Raw genomic sequence first — 16822 nt, 5'->3', positions numbered from 1 at the left:
TGATACACGTATATAACCTGGCATTGTACTGGAACTCTGAAAAGCGTCAATTTGCCAAAGATTCAAACGACATCCAACATAGAACAAGAGTGCAAAATTGTTTTGCCCCATTTAAAGTGACAAGGGGCCTGTTTCTGCTTTTATTTATTTACTTCATTCATACCCCACCTGTTTACCCAATAGGAACCCAAAACGGCTTATATAATTCTCCTGTCCTCCATTTTATCATCACAACAACCCTGTGAGGTAGGTTAGGCTGAGAGAGTGTGATTGGTCCCAAATCATCCAGCGAGCATCCGTCACAGAGCAGGGATTCGAACTCTGGTATCCCAGATCCCAGTCCTGCTCTAACCACTACACCACACTGGCTTCCATCCCAGAAACCCAGGATGGTGTTTTCTTGTTGGGCCTTCCAGAGCCGTTTGCCTGGTCAACAGCTTGGGGATACAGAAGCTACCGGGTCTGGGGGTGTGATGGAGCCATTCCCCCCCCCAGAAGGCTGTAGCTGACCCCCTGCTCCCCCACTCTTGGCCGTCCTTACCTTGTTTTTGACTTCTGCTGACATGCCATAGGCAGGGCCCCTGTTGAAGTGCGTGGCAGACATGCTGAGCACTTGTGGTGTTGCTGTGTCTTGTGGTGTGGAGCCCTCCTCGGTGCACGGCAGGTCTGTCTGCCTCTCCACAGCTTTCCCTGCAACTTTTAAAAACTCTTGCCTCTCCAGCTCTCCCCCTTCTCCTAGCCGAGGGGGAGGCCTTCCATTGGCTAGGCAGCATGGCCAATCGCCCCCTGCTAGGGATGCTGATGTCAGCCTGTTGGTATTAAGCTAGGATGGTGTCATTTTTTCCACCTTGGGGGGCTTGAGGGGCATCCAGATTCGCTGCTGACTCCCTGATGGATCTTCCAAATGTTTACAAAAGCCAAAGAAGGCGTCACTCCTGAGCATGTGAGAAGTGGGGAAGCCGCTGACAGGTCCAAGGGGCAAAACATCCTCTGCCCACAGCCCCCCAACACTGGTGCTTCTTTCCCCCACTCTTTGCCCTTCCCTCTTTCCAGGTTATGCTTCTCTCTCTCTCCTCTTCCACATCTCCCCACCCCTCTCTCCTTTCTAGCATCTTTCCCAAGGAAAGCCTCCATGCCAATCACTTCCCTTTTCATGCATCAAATCCCAAAAAGAACAAGCTGGGAAAACAGTCATCCAAAGGGCAGGAGTTTGCTGTGCTAGCCAGCCAACCCCCTCCCTTTCTGCACTAGAAGCTTCTGAGTTTCATCATCTTCCTAGGGATTTGGTCTTATGTGTGGCCTTGGCAGATGGGACGGCTCCTTTTCATGCCTTGCAACAAACTTTTGCGTGAAACAGAAAAGTCTGTATCTCGGCGCTTTTTCCTAGCAGCAGCTGCTGAGGTTTGCAGAGTTCAACCCCTTCCATTCGCATGGGGGGAGGGAGACAGACATGCTGCACTGGGCTGGTCAAGTGGTACCAAGTGGTGGCTGCCAGCCTACAGAGAGAAGAGCGGTATCTAACTTGCAGATTTGGGGAAATCAATGAGAGTGAGCAAAGAGCCAGGGTGAATTAATATTCTGGCTCCTAGAACTGGATGTGTAATGTCCAGTTCCTCTTCCCTGAGTGGACACAGCTCTCCAGGGCCGTTTCCAGATTGCTTACCTTCACGCGGGACATCGCACCTCGTTGCGGGGAAAATGCGAAATATCACATTTCCTCGTGCAAAACTCGCGCGAGGAAACGCGATATTTCACATTTTCCCCGCAACGAGACACGACGTCCTGCGTGAAGGTAAGCAATCTGGAAACGGCCCAGATCTCATTTGTGGCAGCGCAGTGAGCCTGGATATTGTGTTTCTGTTGTGGGACAGGCTTGTGTGATCCCATGTAGCACCTGAAAAAGTGAAGAAAATCCCCACATTGGAGGTATAAATGGTTTCAAACCCTCAATATTTTCACATACAAAATATACTCGTATTTTATGGATCAAAATTGAGTCTGAAGTGTCAAGTGCTTATAATGAATAACCTGCCCTATATTCCAATACTAAAGTGCTCATATCATTTCTATAAATACAATATCAATAAATACAATAAAAATGAAATACATTAATCACTCAATATTCAATAAATACTATCAAAATAACAGTTCTTGGCTGCAAGTCAATGTTTGTATTGCCAATAGTTGGATGGTATTAAGTAATCTCTCATTTTCGTTTGTAAGTACACTGGGATAGGAATCTCGCAGAAGTATATGAGATTATTGAGGGTTTGATACCATTTATACATCTGGTGTGGGGATTCTCCTCAGTTTTTCAGCAGCTTTTCCCAGTTTTTCCAGGTTTATATTCTAAATGCCTCTTTATATTCTAAATGATCCCATGCTGTGGCAGCTGCTTCCAGCTGGGTTTTGCCTTTTTAAACATGCTGGTCAGAGTTTGGGAAAAAGCCCAACAAGCACCACAGAAGCCCCCTTGGCATCTACACCGAACAACAATCAGGGCAGACAGGACTGGGCCAGGATTGTCATTTTTGGAAAGATTGCAAAAGGCACTGTGTCCATTGTAGTAAAATAAAAGTCCAACAGCACCTTAAAGGAAAGAGGAACCATAACAATTTTTATCTTTCCTCAGGAATTCCATTTATGTTCCTCATCCTAGCCATATTGTAGCCCTTCTGTTGTCCTATTCACAACTTCAGGCTCTTCCCTGAACACTTTTATTCCATTCTTTAATTTCCTGAAAATCCCTGGTCTTCAAGGAGGAACTACACATTATGTAGCCCTTTCCTCATATTTTTCCCGCCAAAAATGCCACCTTCAAACTGCTTTTGTTGGTGCTGGCTGGTTGGAGGAAATATGAATACCTGTGGACCCCCCCCCCCCCCATCCAACCCCTGCGATTGCATTCTGTTAAAAAATGTCAGGAAAAATAATTGTGGAGTGACATGTAAAGGGCATTTCTTCCCTCATCCTGATTTTCTGTTCTATGGATTTGCCTGGGACGGGGAGATAGGCTGTTTTCCATGCCCTAATCCTCTGGAAAATCGCACAAAACTCACGGCATGAAGTGTCTTCCTAGCACAATTTCCCGGCACAATCCCATTTAATGGCACGTTTTCTGATGCCATCACGCCATTAAGGGGAACTTGCCTGGAAATGGCACTAGGAAGACGATTCATGCCATGAGTTTCGTGCGATTTTCTGGAGGGAGTGTGAAAACAGCCACAGTTAAGGTCCTTTATTGGGGACCCCAAATGGCTTACCCCAATGGAGACGCCAAGTGGCTTATGTCATTCTCCTTTGCACCCCTTTATCCTTACAACAACCCTGTGAGGTAGGTTAGGCTGAGAGTGTGAGTGGCCCAAGGTCACCCCGCAAGCTCCCATGGCAGAGTGGGGATTCGAACCTGGATCTCCCCAATCCTAATCAGCTACTCTAGCCACTACACCCCACTGGCTCTCAAAGCTACTCTGGCAAGGCTTCCCAGCGGCTGCATCTCAAGCATCTCCCAGCGGCTACATCTCTGCATCTCTTGCCCTTTGGGCTGGGTCACCTTTGCACAGGTATCTTCATTAACCAAGTTGGGCAGAACACAAAGTCTCTGACAGCTCCAGTGGCAGGACAGCAGCCATCACGGGCAGAAGAGCCTTTCCTGTGTGGATGAAGAGGAAGGCTAGGCTGGGGGCCTCTGCATCAGAAGAGGGCTGTTTTGTATCCTGCAGACCTCTACCATTGCTGTCTGGTGCAAACTAGTGACACTTTTCATCTCCTAGAATTATGAATGAGGCCGCCTGCTCATGCAGGTGTGAACAAAACACACCTGTTTGAAAACAGTTTCATTTGTTCCACATGGTGCTGTCAAGAGGTTAGGAAGATTTCCCCTCTAGCACAGCACAGTATTGCTTAGGAATGCTTAGGTAGCATTCCAGATTTGTGCTACCCCTGGTTAATATGCAGGTGTTCGATAACTGTGGGTTCTTTTGGATCTCTGTGATTCTGTTGTTCTGGTTTTAATGAATTCTCCGCTGTGACACTGGACTTCCTTGGTGGGTCTCCCATCCATGTACTCACTGGGATTGTTTCTGCTTGGTTTCCAAGATCTGATGAGATCGGGCTAGCCTGGGCATTCCAGGTCATGGCACGCTTTGCCTCTGCACCCGTATAAAGCCTAACCTTGGCTCATGCTACCAAGAGATGGCGGGAAGGCAGGGAGCCACCTGTTTAGCTTTGATGATCTCTCATGACTGCAATTTCCAAGGCTGGATGGGGAGTAGGAGAGCTCACTGATTTGTACTTTGGAGAAAAGCCCCTTAAGAGACAGCAAGAGTGAGCCTGGGGTCCTGGCTGCCAGACACATTCACTTCTAGCTAATGACCTGATGGTGGCAGTAGAGAGTAATCTAGGTGTGCTGGCAAATCCTTAAGATATAAAACCATATTGTGACGACTCACTTTTTATCCCCGTGCAGGCATACTTGCGGGGGAGGGGGGAGTCAGTTGTCGGCAACAGGTTTACGTGGCTGCCAGAGCAGCCAGTGCCAGTCCCCCCTGGGCTTTGTCTTGCAGCCCCGTGAGGCCAAGCCTTGTGTAGCCAGCCAAGCCAGCCCTGATGCCGCCAGCAGCTGAGCCAGCAGCCCCAACACCCTGCATCCCCGACACCACTGGTGAAGCCCAGCCAGTAGTTACCCAAAGCCCTCAGTTAGCACCTGAGCCAGCATCACCAATGCCCTTCAGTCCCACCACCACTAGTGAAGCACTGCCAATGAAGCCCAAACCCCCAGCTTCACCCAGGGAGCGCCGTAGGCAAAAGCAGAGGGTGGAGCTGCAGGAGAGGTGGCAGAGTGCACACCTCCTGGCCAGCTGCTTGTGGAGAGTGATGGGGAAGTTAGCACAGGATAGCTCCCAAGCAGCTGGCTGCCAGCTCAGCCTACCTATAAAACCCTGCCACAGACAACCAGGAGGCGTGGAAGCAACACGTCAGAATCCTGCTCTGATTGCGACTAAGCTGCTGAACCGTGCTCTGCCCTTGCCTTGCTGTGTGACCACCAGATTGTTCCTTGACCCTGCTTCTGGCTAGCCCTTGCTCTGACTGGTAACTGACCTACAGACCTCTTGACTTGGCTTCTGGATTCTGGACTTTGGACTTAAAACTCTCACCTGGCTTTGAACTCGTGCACCGACCTTGGACTGGACTCTGACTGTCCTGTCTGTGCTGACGTGGCCCATGACAGGCTTTGGCTACTGGCCTACGCAGCGCCAGGGATGATGCAGGCCACCCCGAGGGCAGCAAGGCCGAGCATGTGGTCAGGGCACCAGGTTTTCTAGACCCCTTTGTTTATACAATGGGCATGGTTGATAGTGGTAGAATAAAAGTGAAGAGAACTCCTCATTGTGTTCTAGCAGCTTCTGAGTCAATTCCACATTCCCTGTGGCAGGGCTTTTTTTCAGGTGGACCACAGAGGAACAGAGTTCTGGCACCTCTTAAAAATGATCACATGGCCGTTGGCCCCGCCCCCTGATCTTCAGACAGAGGGGAGTTTAGATTGCCCTGTGTGCCGAGCGGCGTAGAGGGCAATCTAAACTCCCCTCTGTCTGGAGATCAGGGGGCGGGGCCACTGGCCATGTGACCATTTTCACCGAGGGTGATTTAAACTTTAAAAAACTCTCCCCTTGTTCCAGCTGACCCAAAGTGATGTCATTGTGAGGTCCTGAGTTCCACCACCTCTTTTCCCAGAAAAAAAGCCCTGCCCTGTGGTAAAAACTGCACCTCCTGTTTTTTTTCACAGCCTGTTTTATGTGATTGCAAGCCCTTCAGTGATCTGCTCACAATGTATGGCAATATTGAATAGGTCTGCATCTACGCAGTGAGGGCATTCAACATGGTGGGTGGTCAGGTAGCTGCTGCATATGTGTGCATCACTGGCTCACAGGGAGCATGTAACATCCCAGGTTTGTTATTGTCAGTTTTTGTATCGAGCATTCAGTAATGTTGACTCGATGCTGTACAATTATTATTAATACATTAATATATTTTTTAAAAAAATGATTAGGCCATGCATTATTTTAAAGCCCTGGAAGAATGCAGTTTTTGTACCTTATTTATAATCTACTCTCCCTGCAAGCAGGCTCAGAGCAGATGACAACATAATAAAAACAACAACAACATTTGATTTATATACCGCCCTTCAGAACAACTTAATGCCCACTCAGAGTGGTTTACAAAGTATGTCATTATTATCCCCACAACAAAACATCCTGTGAGGTGGGTGGGGTTGAGAGAGCTCTGAGAGAGCTGTGACTGACCCAAGGTCACCCAGCTGGCTTCAAGTGGAGGAATCATACCCGGTTCTCCAGGTTAGAGTCCCGCGCTCTTAACCACTACACCAAACTGGCTCTAATAAATATACATATAATAAAGCACACAATAAAAACAATAATATTATCATATAAATATTATAAAAACATTTTAGAGCAGTGCACAATGCACCCCCCACATCTCAGTTCTCATCTCACTGTGCAGATGGTGGCATTAGTCTGTTACTGGAATGAATGTTGCTGGTGTGTGCTCAGGACAAATTGGATTGAACTACAGCTCTTGGGCAGCGGAGTGCGTACATGTTGACCAAATTATTCCAACAGGTGAACATTCCGCTTTGGGACCCAGGTGGGAAGCGCTATGGATGAGGCTAGAATTCTACAGGGAAGCTCTAGCAGAATGGAGATAAAGAAAAACAGCCTCTTTTGCAAACTGATATTTTCTTCCCATTGGGGCCTTTGAAGAATATCTGGGGGACAGGGTGGGGGCTGGGGAAGAGGCATGGCAAAGTATTTGCAGTCCAGACCTACGAATACTGAGCTGGATTAGCAAAACAGAGAAGGCTGAAGAGAGAGAGAGAGAGAGAGAGAGAGAGACCATGCTGTGCCCCCAAGCAGGATTGAAAGTCCTGTTTTTTTTTCCAGAAAGGTGACAGATGAAGAACAGAGATTGGGAAGGCGGTGTAAGAATGCTCATTGTCAGAACATTTGCTGTCCCGTTTGAAAAAAAAACTTTTTTTGAGATTCAAAGGCCATGCTCACAATTTGCAAACTAAATCCAAGGCACTTCCTTTGTCCTACAGGTCCCCGTGGTGGTTTCGAAAGTATAGACAGGCCCCACACTATGATCTGAAAATCATAGTATAGACAGGCCCCAAGTAGAAGGGCAAAAGGGGGCCTATAAGAGCTCGGTGAGAAATCCCTGCCACAAGCAGTTTTTCTAGCCATCAGCTCTGATCGCTTATAAAAAAAACTTGGCAAATCCTTGGAGTCATATCCACAAATGTCAGCCATGACAGTTACGGGTCTAGAGTTGATGCTGGGAGATCTAGGACCATTATCTTTTCAGTGTCTGAAAAACAGACATAGCTGTGCACTGGGGTCTGGTTCAGATTGGGTGGGGGAGTAACCACTCTACTCTGAGTCCCTTTACTAGCAACACCAGGCAACTGAACAGACACTCTGTTATCCAAATAGGTCTCCTAATTAGTTGGGGAAATTAGCTTAAAGGAGACAAAGTGAGAAGGTGTAACCGGGATTCTCCACCTATGTTTACGGGGATTATTCCCTAAAAGAACTCTCAATTAAGCCAGGCAGATGTTCAACTGGAAATATTTTCTTTTATTAATGAGAAATAAAAAAAGGCAAACGTACAGAAATCGCACACAGCACACATACAAGGCGAACTAAGAAAATCAGGGAGGAAAGCAGGAGAAAGCAGTTTCGGGAGGGCAACAGTTACCAGTCTTGAAGATAAAGGTTCACAGAGATGGCAGTGTTTTATGATAAGAGAAGAGAGCCCAAATGGATTTGGGGGTGTGTGGACGGGTCCAGAACACACACTCACTGGTGCCCAGGGAGTCTAGTTATAGGGCAAAATGCTCTGAGGCAAGCTGACATCTTCGCTCCCAAAACAATGGCTTAACGGGTTGTCCAGAGGTTGGACAATAATTTGGGAGAAGTTTGATGGGTTCTATCTGAGGTAGACTATAGGTGAAAAAGTGCTAGACAACCATGTAAGTACTGGATGGGAAAAGCTACCAGGTTTGCTGAATAGTTTGATTAGGGTAAGTGGGTGCAGGGAAGTGAAATTGGGTGTTGATGAGACAAGTCAGGACTCGTTGCTTGGGAGACCTCATTGTCCTAAGTTATGCATCTCTCTCCAGGGCGTGGAGGGGCATCAGTTGGTCAGCCACTCTGACTCATACTCTGGTAATTTTCCAGGCTCCCTCCGGCTGTCATCTGCCCTGGGCTAGGCAGTGCCTTGAGCTAAAGATATATGGGGAAGAGTGGTTATGATATTCCATCTATAAACTGCCCTGCCCTCATAGCAATGAGGAGGGGCATGACAGCTAGCAACACAACCTGTGGATCAAATCCTGCATCAAACCCAGATACCAACCCTATGCCCACGTCCACTTGAGCAACACTCTTATAGGACCTGATAACATTCAGGGCTTATCCACTTTCTCATCTTCTAATGTTATATATTCCATCATCTTTCAACAATATTCTTCTTCTCTCTGCATAAGACAAATGGGTAAGCTTCTATGTAAAAGAATCAATGGACACAAATCAACATTAAATATGGCGATATTCAGAAACAAGTGCGTGAACATCTCAGTCTCTCAAGATTCTGTTGCATATCTAAAAGTCGCTATTTTCCCGCAAAAGAACTTTAAAGGGAGACACCTGCGTGAAATTGTTGACTCTAGGAGTTGAGTGCATCTCCAGGGCACTGGTAAACATATTCCTTAGCCATTAGAGATGTTATTTGGCTCAGCAAAACTATGGATATTGCCAATTACTATTGTGAATGTAGCATCAGGTTAGTAGCCGAGTTGGTCTGCAGTAGAAGAGCAAGACTCAGGTCCAGTAACAACTTAAAGACCAACTAGATATCTAGGGTATGAGCTTTAGAGAGCCAAAACTCCCTTCTTTAGATACATTTAGAAGTGGAAGAGCCAGTTTGGTGTAGTAGTTAAGAGCAATGTGACTCTAATCTGGAGAACTGGGTTTGATTCACCACTCTTCCACTTGAAACCAGCTGGGTGACCTTGGGTCAGTCACAGCTCTTCCAGAGCTCTCTCAGCCCCACCCACCTCATAGGGTGAATGTCGTGAGGATAATAATAACACATCTTGAAAACTGCTGTAAGTGGGTTTAAATTGTTCTGAAAGGTGGTATATAAATTGAATGTTGTTGTTGTTATGTAGGGTATATCCAGAGGGTAGGAGGAGTATTTAAAGTAAAGGTGTAAGGTATAATAATATTGTAATAAACTTGATAGAGTTGGATGCGAAAAACAGAAAATCAGCATCTGTAGTGAGAGAAGAATCCAGAATCCCTATTAAGCTCAGGGTCAAGCCATCTCATTTTAGGTCTTTCTATTTTCCTACTGCCTTCCACTTTTCCTAGCATTATTGACTTTTCCAGAAAGTCTTGTGACCAAAGTACAATAGCCTTAGTTTTGTCATTTTAGCTTCTAGGGAGAATTCAGGCTTGATTTGATCTAGAACCCATTTATTTGTCTTTTTGGCCATCCGTGGTATCTCCTCCAGCACCACATTTCAAATGAATAAATTTTCTTGCTGCTGGCTTTCTTCACCGTCCAACTTTCACATCCATACATAGTAATGGGGAATACCATAGTTTGGATTATCTTGTTCTTGGTCCCCAGAGAGATATCTTTATCTTTAAGGATCTTTTCTAGCTCCCTCACAGCCGCTCTTCCAAGTCTCAATCTTCTTCTGATTTCTTGATTGCAGTCTTCTTTTTGATGATTGAGCCAAGGCATAGAAAATCTTAAACAATTTCTATTTCCTCATTGTCAACTTTAAAATTGTTCAGTTTCTCAGTAGTCGTTACTTTTATCTTGCTGTTCGGCTGTAATCCTGCTTTGGCGCTTTTTCCTTTCACCTTCATCAGTAGTCGTTTCAAGTCTTGAAAGAACAAAATGCGAATGAATTTTTAAAGGATTGGGAAAAATTTAAAGAACATTTGGAAAATGAATGGGATGTAAAAGGACAATTATGGTCAATGGATAATTATTGATGTCTCTAGGATAGAGATTAGAGTGTGTGGAAAAAGTACTTTACCTTGAAGAATTAGAAAAATTAGAAGTACAGGAATAGAGCAATATATTAAGATTTAAATAGGTTTTAGTGCTGTGGGGGGTCAAGGGTAAGGGGGGAAGAGGGTGGGAAATGATGATTGGAGAAATGTAAGATAATTAATTTGCAAGAAGGGGAAACTAAATGAATGTTTTTTATGAAATTTGTAATGCCTATTTCACTCTACCCAATACATTTTTTTTTTAAAAGTAGTCGTTTCAAGTCTTCACTATTTTCTGCCAGTAACATGGTGTCAACCCGAATAAGTAGTCTTTAAGGTTCCACTAGATTCCTGTTCATTTTTACTGCAATATTCTCACACGGCCACCCCTGCAAATATTTGGATGCATCAGAACCCTCGCGGCCCTGACTCAGAGACCCTCCTTTCCTGCTGACACTGAATCAGAGACTGAGAACAAAGTCTTTTATTAGGTATTCATATGCTTGTGACACAGCATGGAGATTTGGCTCTTTCTTTCCCTGGACATTGTCACCAAGCACGGTCACCTTGAGTCACAGCTGCCAGGCTGTCTATTGTTGCAGCTGACGGACAGCATCCACTGCCGATTCCCAGCGAAGCAATTTCCCTTCCCTTCCCTCCTTTAAAATGGATTTTTTAAAATCTTGTTGCATTTTATCATTGTACTGGTTGTAGTCTACTCTTCAGCCCCGCTAAGAGTAGCGTTATCTATCGGTGCAAGCAAGGCTTATTCTTCTCTGAGCCAAGCTACAAGTGACGCCTTACACAGATTGGACACTTGTCAGCTTCCCTCAAGTTTTGATGGGAAATGTAGGCGTCCTGGTTTTACAGCTTGGCTCTCCATTACAGCTGCAAGACCAGGACGCCTACATTTCCCATCAAAACTTGAGGGAAGCTGACAAGTGTCCAACCTGTGTCAGGTGTCACTTGTAGCTTGGCTCTCTTTCTTCTCATAATGCTCCATCTGGCAGTGCTTTGTTAACCTTTTGGTAACAAGCTAAAGCTTTTTATTCCCCCCAGGCATTTTAAAATTATTGATGTATATTGGTCTGGGCAGGGGGCTGCCATTAATGACATCCTCTGTAGGGTGAAGACTGTTTAGATCCAGGGCTTTTTTTCAGCTGGAACGTGGTGGAACGGAGTTCCGGCACCTCTTGAAAAAGGTCACATGGCTGGTGTCCCCGCCCCCTGATCTCCAGACAGAGGGGAGTTTAGATTGCCCTCTGCGCCGCTTGGGGATTTGTTCACCAATCACCCAGCAATTGATGGGGAGGGGCAAGCTCCCAGAGGTTGCCCACCACCAGAAGGCACTTCAGGAATGCGTGCCACATGCATACTTCAACCGGCACGGTGATGTCACTTCCGGAAGTGATGTCTTCATGCCAGTGTTCCCGTGCTTCATTTGGGGCCGATTTGGGTCCCAAATGGGCCAACTTGGCCCTGTGTGAAGCATGGGAGCGCTCTCACTGCTGGTATGGTGACATCACTTCCGGAAGTGATGTCATCATGCTGGGTCCAGAGCGTGCGTGCATGAAGATCAACACGTTGCCAGCACAAGGCAAGTGCCAGGTCCCCAACCCTCCCGGCGGCAGGATAGAGGGACTTGGCAACCCTAGCTTGAAGGAAAGGCTGCCTTGACACCTACAGGCCTCAGGCCCAGGATCATGACAGGGAGGAAGGTGCCAACCTCTCATCATTCGCTCAGGCTCCTTCTCTCCAGCTCCTACACTGAAGAGCACAGCTTGATCTTGGCTGCCTTCCAGAGACCCTGTGCCATCGTCGTCCATGGGTCACATAGAGAACGAGACATTCACTTAGTCATAGGGCCAAGCTACAAGCGATGAATGACACAGGTTGGACATTTGTCAGCTTCCCTCAAGTTTTGATGGGAAATGTAGGCATCCTGGTCTTGCAGCTTGGCTCTCCGACTGCTGTCCAACGGACTTTTCAACTGTCACTTGTCCAACATTCCGCCAAGCTGCCTACATTTCCCATCAGAACTTGAGGGAAGCTGACAAGTGTCCAACCTGTGTCAGGCATCACTTGTAGTTTGGCCCATAGATCCCTAAATCAAGGCAAGTGGCCTGAGTCCTAAGATTACTAAGAGCCAGCGGGGGTTCCTCATGTGGAGTAACCTTATCTGTTTTTTTGAAAGAGTTACTTCTTTGTTGGACCAAAGGAATGCTGTGGACATAGTTTATCTTGATTTCAGTAAGGCTTTGGATAAGGTTCCACGTGATATTCTGGTTGACAAGTTGGTAAAATATGTTTTGGATGTTACTTCTGTTAGACGGATTTGTAACTGGATGACAGATTACACAAGTAAGAGAGCTTGTAAATGGCTCCTCATACTCTTGGAGAGGAGCGACAACAAGCGGAGTGCCTCCGGGATTGGCCCTGGGCCCTGTGTTGTTTGATATCTTTATAAATGACTTGGATGAAGGAATAGAGGGGAAGCTCATTAAACGTGCAGACAATACTAAATTGGGTGGGGTCGCAAAAGAGGCATAAGACAGAATCAAGATTCAGGATGATCTCGACAGGCTGAAAAACTAAGCTAAAACTAGCAAAATGAATTTAAACAGGGATTAATATAAAGTTGTGCATTTAGGTTAGAAAAATCAAAGGCATAATTATACAATGGGGGGGACTTGACTTGGCAGTAGTAGATGTGAAAAGGATCTAGGGGTCTTAGTAGATCATACACTGAACAGGAGTTAGCAGCGTGATGCAGGTAGCTAAAAAGACAAATGTGTTTGGGCTGCATCAGCAAAAATGTAGGGTCCGGATCATCCGAAGTGATGGTTTTACTTTACTCTGCTCTGGTTAGACCTCACTTGGAGTACTGTGTTCAGTTTGGGGCACCACAGCTTAAGAAGGATGTTGACAAGCTGGAACGTGTCCAAAGGAGGGCAATGAAGACGGTGAGGGGTCTGGAGAACAAGTCTTATGAGAAAAGGTTGAAGGAGCTGGGCGTGTTTAGCCTGGAGAGGAGACAACTGTGAGGTGATACGACAGCCATCTTCAAAGTTCAAGTATATGAAGGGCTGTCACATAGAGGATGGAGCGGAGTTGTTTTCTGTCACCCCAGAGGGTCAGACCAGAAACAGTGGGTTAAAATTAAAGCAAAGGAGTTTTTGGCTAACATTAGGAAGAACTTCCTGACAGAGCAGTTCCTCAGTGGAACAGGCTTCCTCGGGAGGTGGTGAGCTCTCCTCCTTTGAAGGTTTTTAAGAAGAGGCTAGATGGCCACCTGACAGCAATGATGAGTCTATGACTGAATATGAATTTAGGCAGATTGGAAGACGGAGGACATGAACGCATGAGGGTTTGGGGAGGCAAGGGACATCAGCAGGGTATAATGCCATACAGTCCATATTCCAAAATACTCATTTTCTCCAAAGGAAGAGATCTGTATGGCCTGGAGATCAGTTGTAATTCTGGGAGATCTCCAGACACCACCTGGAGGCTGGCAACCCTATGACACAGAAGCTACAGGTCATGCCCAGGAGGGGGGTCGCAATTTGCTAAATATTGCCTCCTCTCCATATGACTTGGAGCCTCCCTGTTGCATTGAAAAATCATGTCATTTTCAGGCGCAATATGGAAATGTCCCCCCCTGATTCCTCCCCCCCCCCAACCAAGTGAGTGGAGTCAGAGGGCAGGGGCTGGAGGTAGAAGATCCCCTGCCCCGGTGGAAGGATGACGTCCTATAATCTTACACCACAATCTCTCTCCCCAGAACATAGACGATGGCTAGCTATTAGCCTCCTCTGCTATCATCAGAGAACCTTACTTGAGCTGCCTTCTAAAACCTCTTCACCCATCCACACCTGCCCTCTACATTTCCTAGAGCAAAGAAGAGAATGCACAGCTTGCTGCACAGCCAGAGCAGAAGTTTGGCTGCTGGCCCTTGCTTGAATGGTTAGCATAGCTGCTTTTAGGAGTCCTGTCGAAGTGAGGTTCTCCCTTGCAAGTCTGAAAATTACTGGCATGAAGCAAGGGGGCGAGGGAGGGGAGCGAAGGGTGACTTTCGTTTATCTCCGCTCTGCTGTAACAAATAAGCCAAAGTTCTGGCTGCCGCAAAGGGAGCCCTGTTCTTTACTTGCCTTATAAGTCCAGCGTCCAGCCTCGCGCTCTTTGCTTTCTTCTTCTTTCCTCCCCCTTTTTTTGGCTGTCCATAAATCTGGTAACAATCAGAAGCGAGCCGTAGTGGGCTAGTGAGGCAGTGCAGGCTGGAACGGGGCGTGGGGGGGGGGGCATTAAGCAAGAGCTTTGCTGCCTGCCAGGTTCCACAGCACTTTTATAAACATATTTGCGTTCAGCCAAGTAGCGAACATTTTCAGCCTTTATATGGGAAAGTAGCAGAGAAAGGGGGCCTGTGAGAATCCTTGGGGCTCCCAGCCTGAGCACCGAAAGAGCCTGCCGTTTGAACCCCCGCTTCTAGATAATTCCTCAGGTGGTGCTATCTGGTGCCTTGAGTGTCCAATTGGCTATCCCCAAAGTGGCTGGAGGAAGCCCTCTACTTCCCCTGGGCTTCAGGATACAGCCCCACTTTTCTCCGGCCTTCACCGTCCTGGTCCCTCTTGCATAGAGAACTCAGGAAAGAACTCATCAGCATGGAGGAAGAACTGGAGGGTGGTCTCTACAGACGTAGAGCCTGAAGGAAATGTCCACTCCGAAAGCTGAACTCAGCAACTGCTCTTGGGCACTCGTGAAACTCCACCCCTCATAACACCACTTTACCCTCTGTGGAGTTTGCTGAACTGATGCTTGACTGGGCTGGAGAAGGGATTTCAGATCATTTTGAAAAGTCTTTATTTATTTTTTTAATTTACAACTTGTATTTAAAACTTGCCTTTCTCCTGAGACTCAAGGCTGCCATAAAAGTGGCAATAAAAATTAAAAACTATAACACAGCAGACTGGAAAAACATCCACAGACCAAATTATTAGCCGGGCTTTTTCTGCAAGACCTTCAACAGTGGCTTAACTGCCACAAAAACACTCTCCGGAATAAAATGCGCTCCAAAAAGCAGAGAGCAAGACCACCCTCACCTGGCCTTGCAAACCTTTCCAGCATATCAGCCCCACAGCATGCCCTCATTCTAGCTGTGGTCAAGCAAACTAACTCCCGTTTTCATTTTCAAATATTTGGTAGCAGATTCTTGTAAAACCTAAAATAAAATAAAGAAGGAAATGGTTTGAGTGCTCAGAACATGCTGCATCTGTTAACTGCTTCTAGTGCGTGTGCGGTAGAGAGTGCCTCAAGTCAAAGCTGACTTACGGCGACCCCTGGTGGGGTTTTCAGGACAATAAGCTAACAGAGGTGGTTTGCCATTGCCTGCCTCTGCAACTCTGGTCTTCCTTGGAGGTCTCCCATCCAACCACTAACCAAGGCTGATCCTGCTTAACTTCTGAGATCCGAGGATATCAGGCTCTCTGGGACTACTCAGGTCAGGGTTATTTTGCTTCTAGTACAGGGGTAGACATTTGGAGGCCCACGTGCCAAAACTCACTCACCCCCACCAGCAGGGCTTCCCGCGTTCTCTCAGCATCTCCCCTGATCCCAAGGAACATATGCACTCACTTACACAACATGGCTATTTTCTCTCAAGTTAAGTTATCCCATTGTGTTGGTTTGCCCCCCTGATGCCAACCTCTTCCTCCCAGCTTTGGATCAGCCTACGTGGGACTCTGTGGTTTGGATTGCAGGGTGGGGTCATAAATCCTAAACAAAAATGTCTACTTTTAGTACGGCAGTCCTGTATCAGGGATTTTTTTCTTCAAACCAAGCTTAATGACATTATGTTGTTATAGCGTTATAGCGTTATAACGTCATTATGCTTGGTTTAAAAAAAATCCTTGATTCAGATCAGCCATGCTCCAGGTAGACATTTTTGTTAAGTATAAGCCTCTCCCTCCATGGCTCCAAACCAGAGAGCCCTGTGCCGGCTGACTCAAAGCAGGGAGGCAGAGGCTGGAACCAGCAAGGGGGGAGGGAGCAAGCTAACACAATGGGGTAACAATGATGTTAGGATGTTATAGCGTCATTAAGTTTTCTTCACAAAAATTAAATATCTTGGGAAAGGAGGGGCACAAGAGGAAGGAGGAGGGGGAAAGGAGAGGGAGGAGCTGAGAGGAAGATGGGGAGACCAATCAGCAAGAAGTGGCCTGCAGGGGCGGGGAGGGCGGAACAGAGGACGGGAAGAACCAAAAGGAAAATTCTGCATGATTGAAAAACCTGACTCCACCAGGGGTCGCCATAAGTCAGCTATGACTTGACCGCACTCTCCACCACCCCCAGTGGAATATGCAGGTCTGCAGACACTCCGTTAGTTATGATCAGTTTCCAAGTTCAATTCAAGGTTTTGGCGATCACTTACAAAGCCCTAAATAATGTTCAAGAGGGCATTTGAAAAACGTCTGGAGATCAGGGGGCGGGGCCACCAGCCATATGACCATTTTCAAGAGGTTCCGGAACTCCGTTCTACCCCATTCCAGCTGAAAAAAAGCCCTGGTTGTCAGACAGAAGCTGTGTTTAACTGTAGGCCTTTTAAAACAAACATATTTGAAAAAATATTTCCTTGCATACACTCAGCTTACATTGGGTCACAAAGTGAAGATCCTTGTGCTGTGATGGCAGCTGCTGCCAAGCAGGGATCTACGGTTGCCAGCTCCAAGTTGGGAAATTCC

At 46.7% G+C, this 16822-nt stretch overlaps 1 protein-coding gene across 1 annotated transcript in view; it reads right to left on the bottom strand.

Annotated features, from left to right (window-relative positions):
- The window catches only part of CNN1 (calponin 1), a 35901-nt gene extending 35215 nt beyond the window's left edge, over positions 1–686 (bottom strand). The window contains exon 1 of the mRNA XM_055003334.1: positions 542–686. Within this exon, the coding sequence (XP_054859309.1) occupies positions 542–604 (63 nt within the window). The 5' untranslated portion in view covers positions 605–686. The remainder of the gene's footprint in view (positions 1–541) is intronic.
- Between the last annotated feature and the right edge of the window lie 16136 nt (positions 687–16822).

The sequence above is a fragment of the Eublepharis macularius genome, chromosome 19 (genome assembly GCF_028583425.1).
Source record: "Eublepharis macularius isolate TG4126 chromosome 19, MPM_Emac_v1.0, whole genome shotgun sequence".
NCBI lineage: Eukaryota > Metazoa > Chordata > Lepidosauria > Squamata > Eublepharidae > Eublepharis > Eublepharis macularius.
This window is presented reverse-complemented; position numbering and strand designations above follow the sequence as displayed.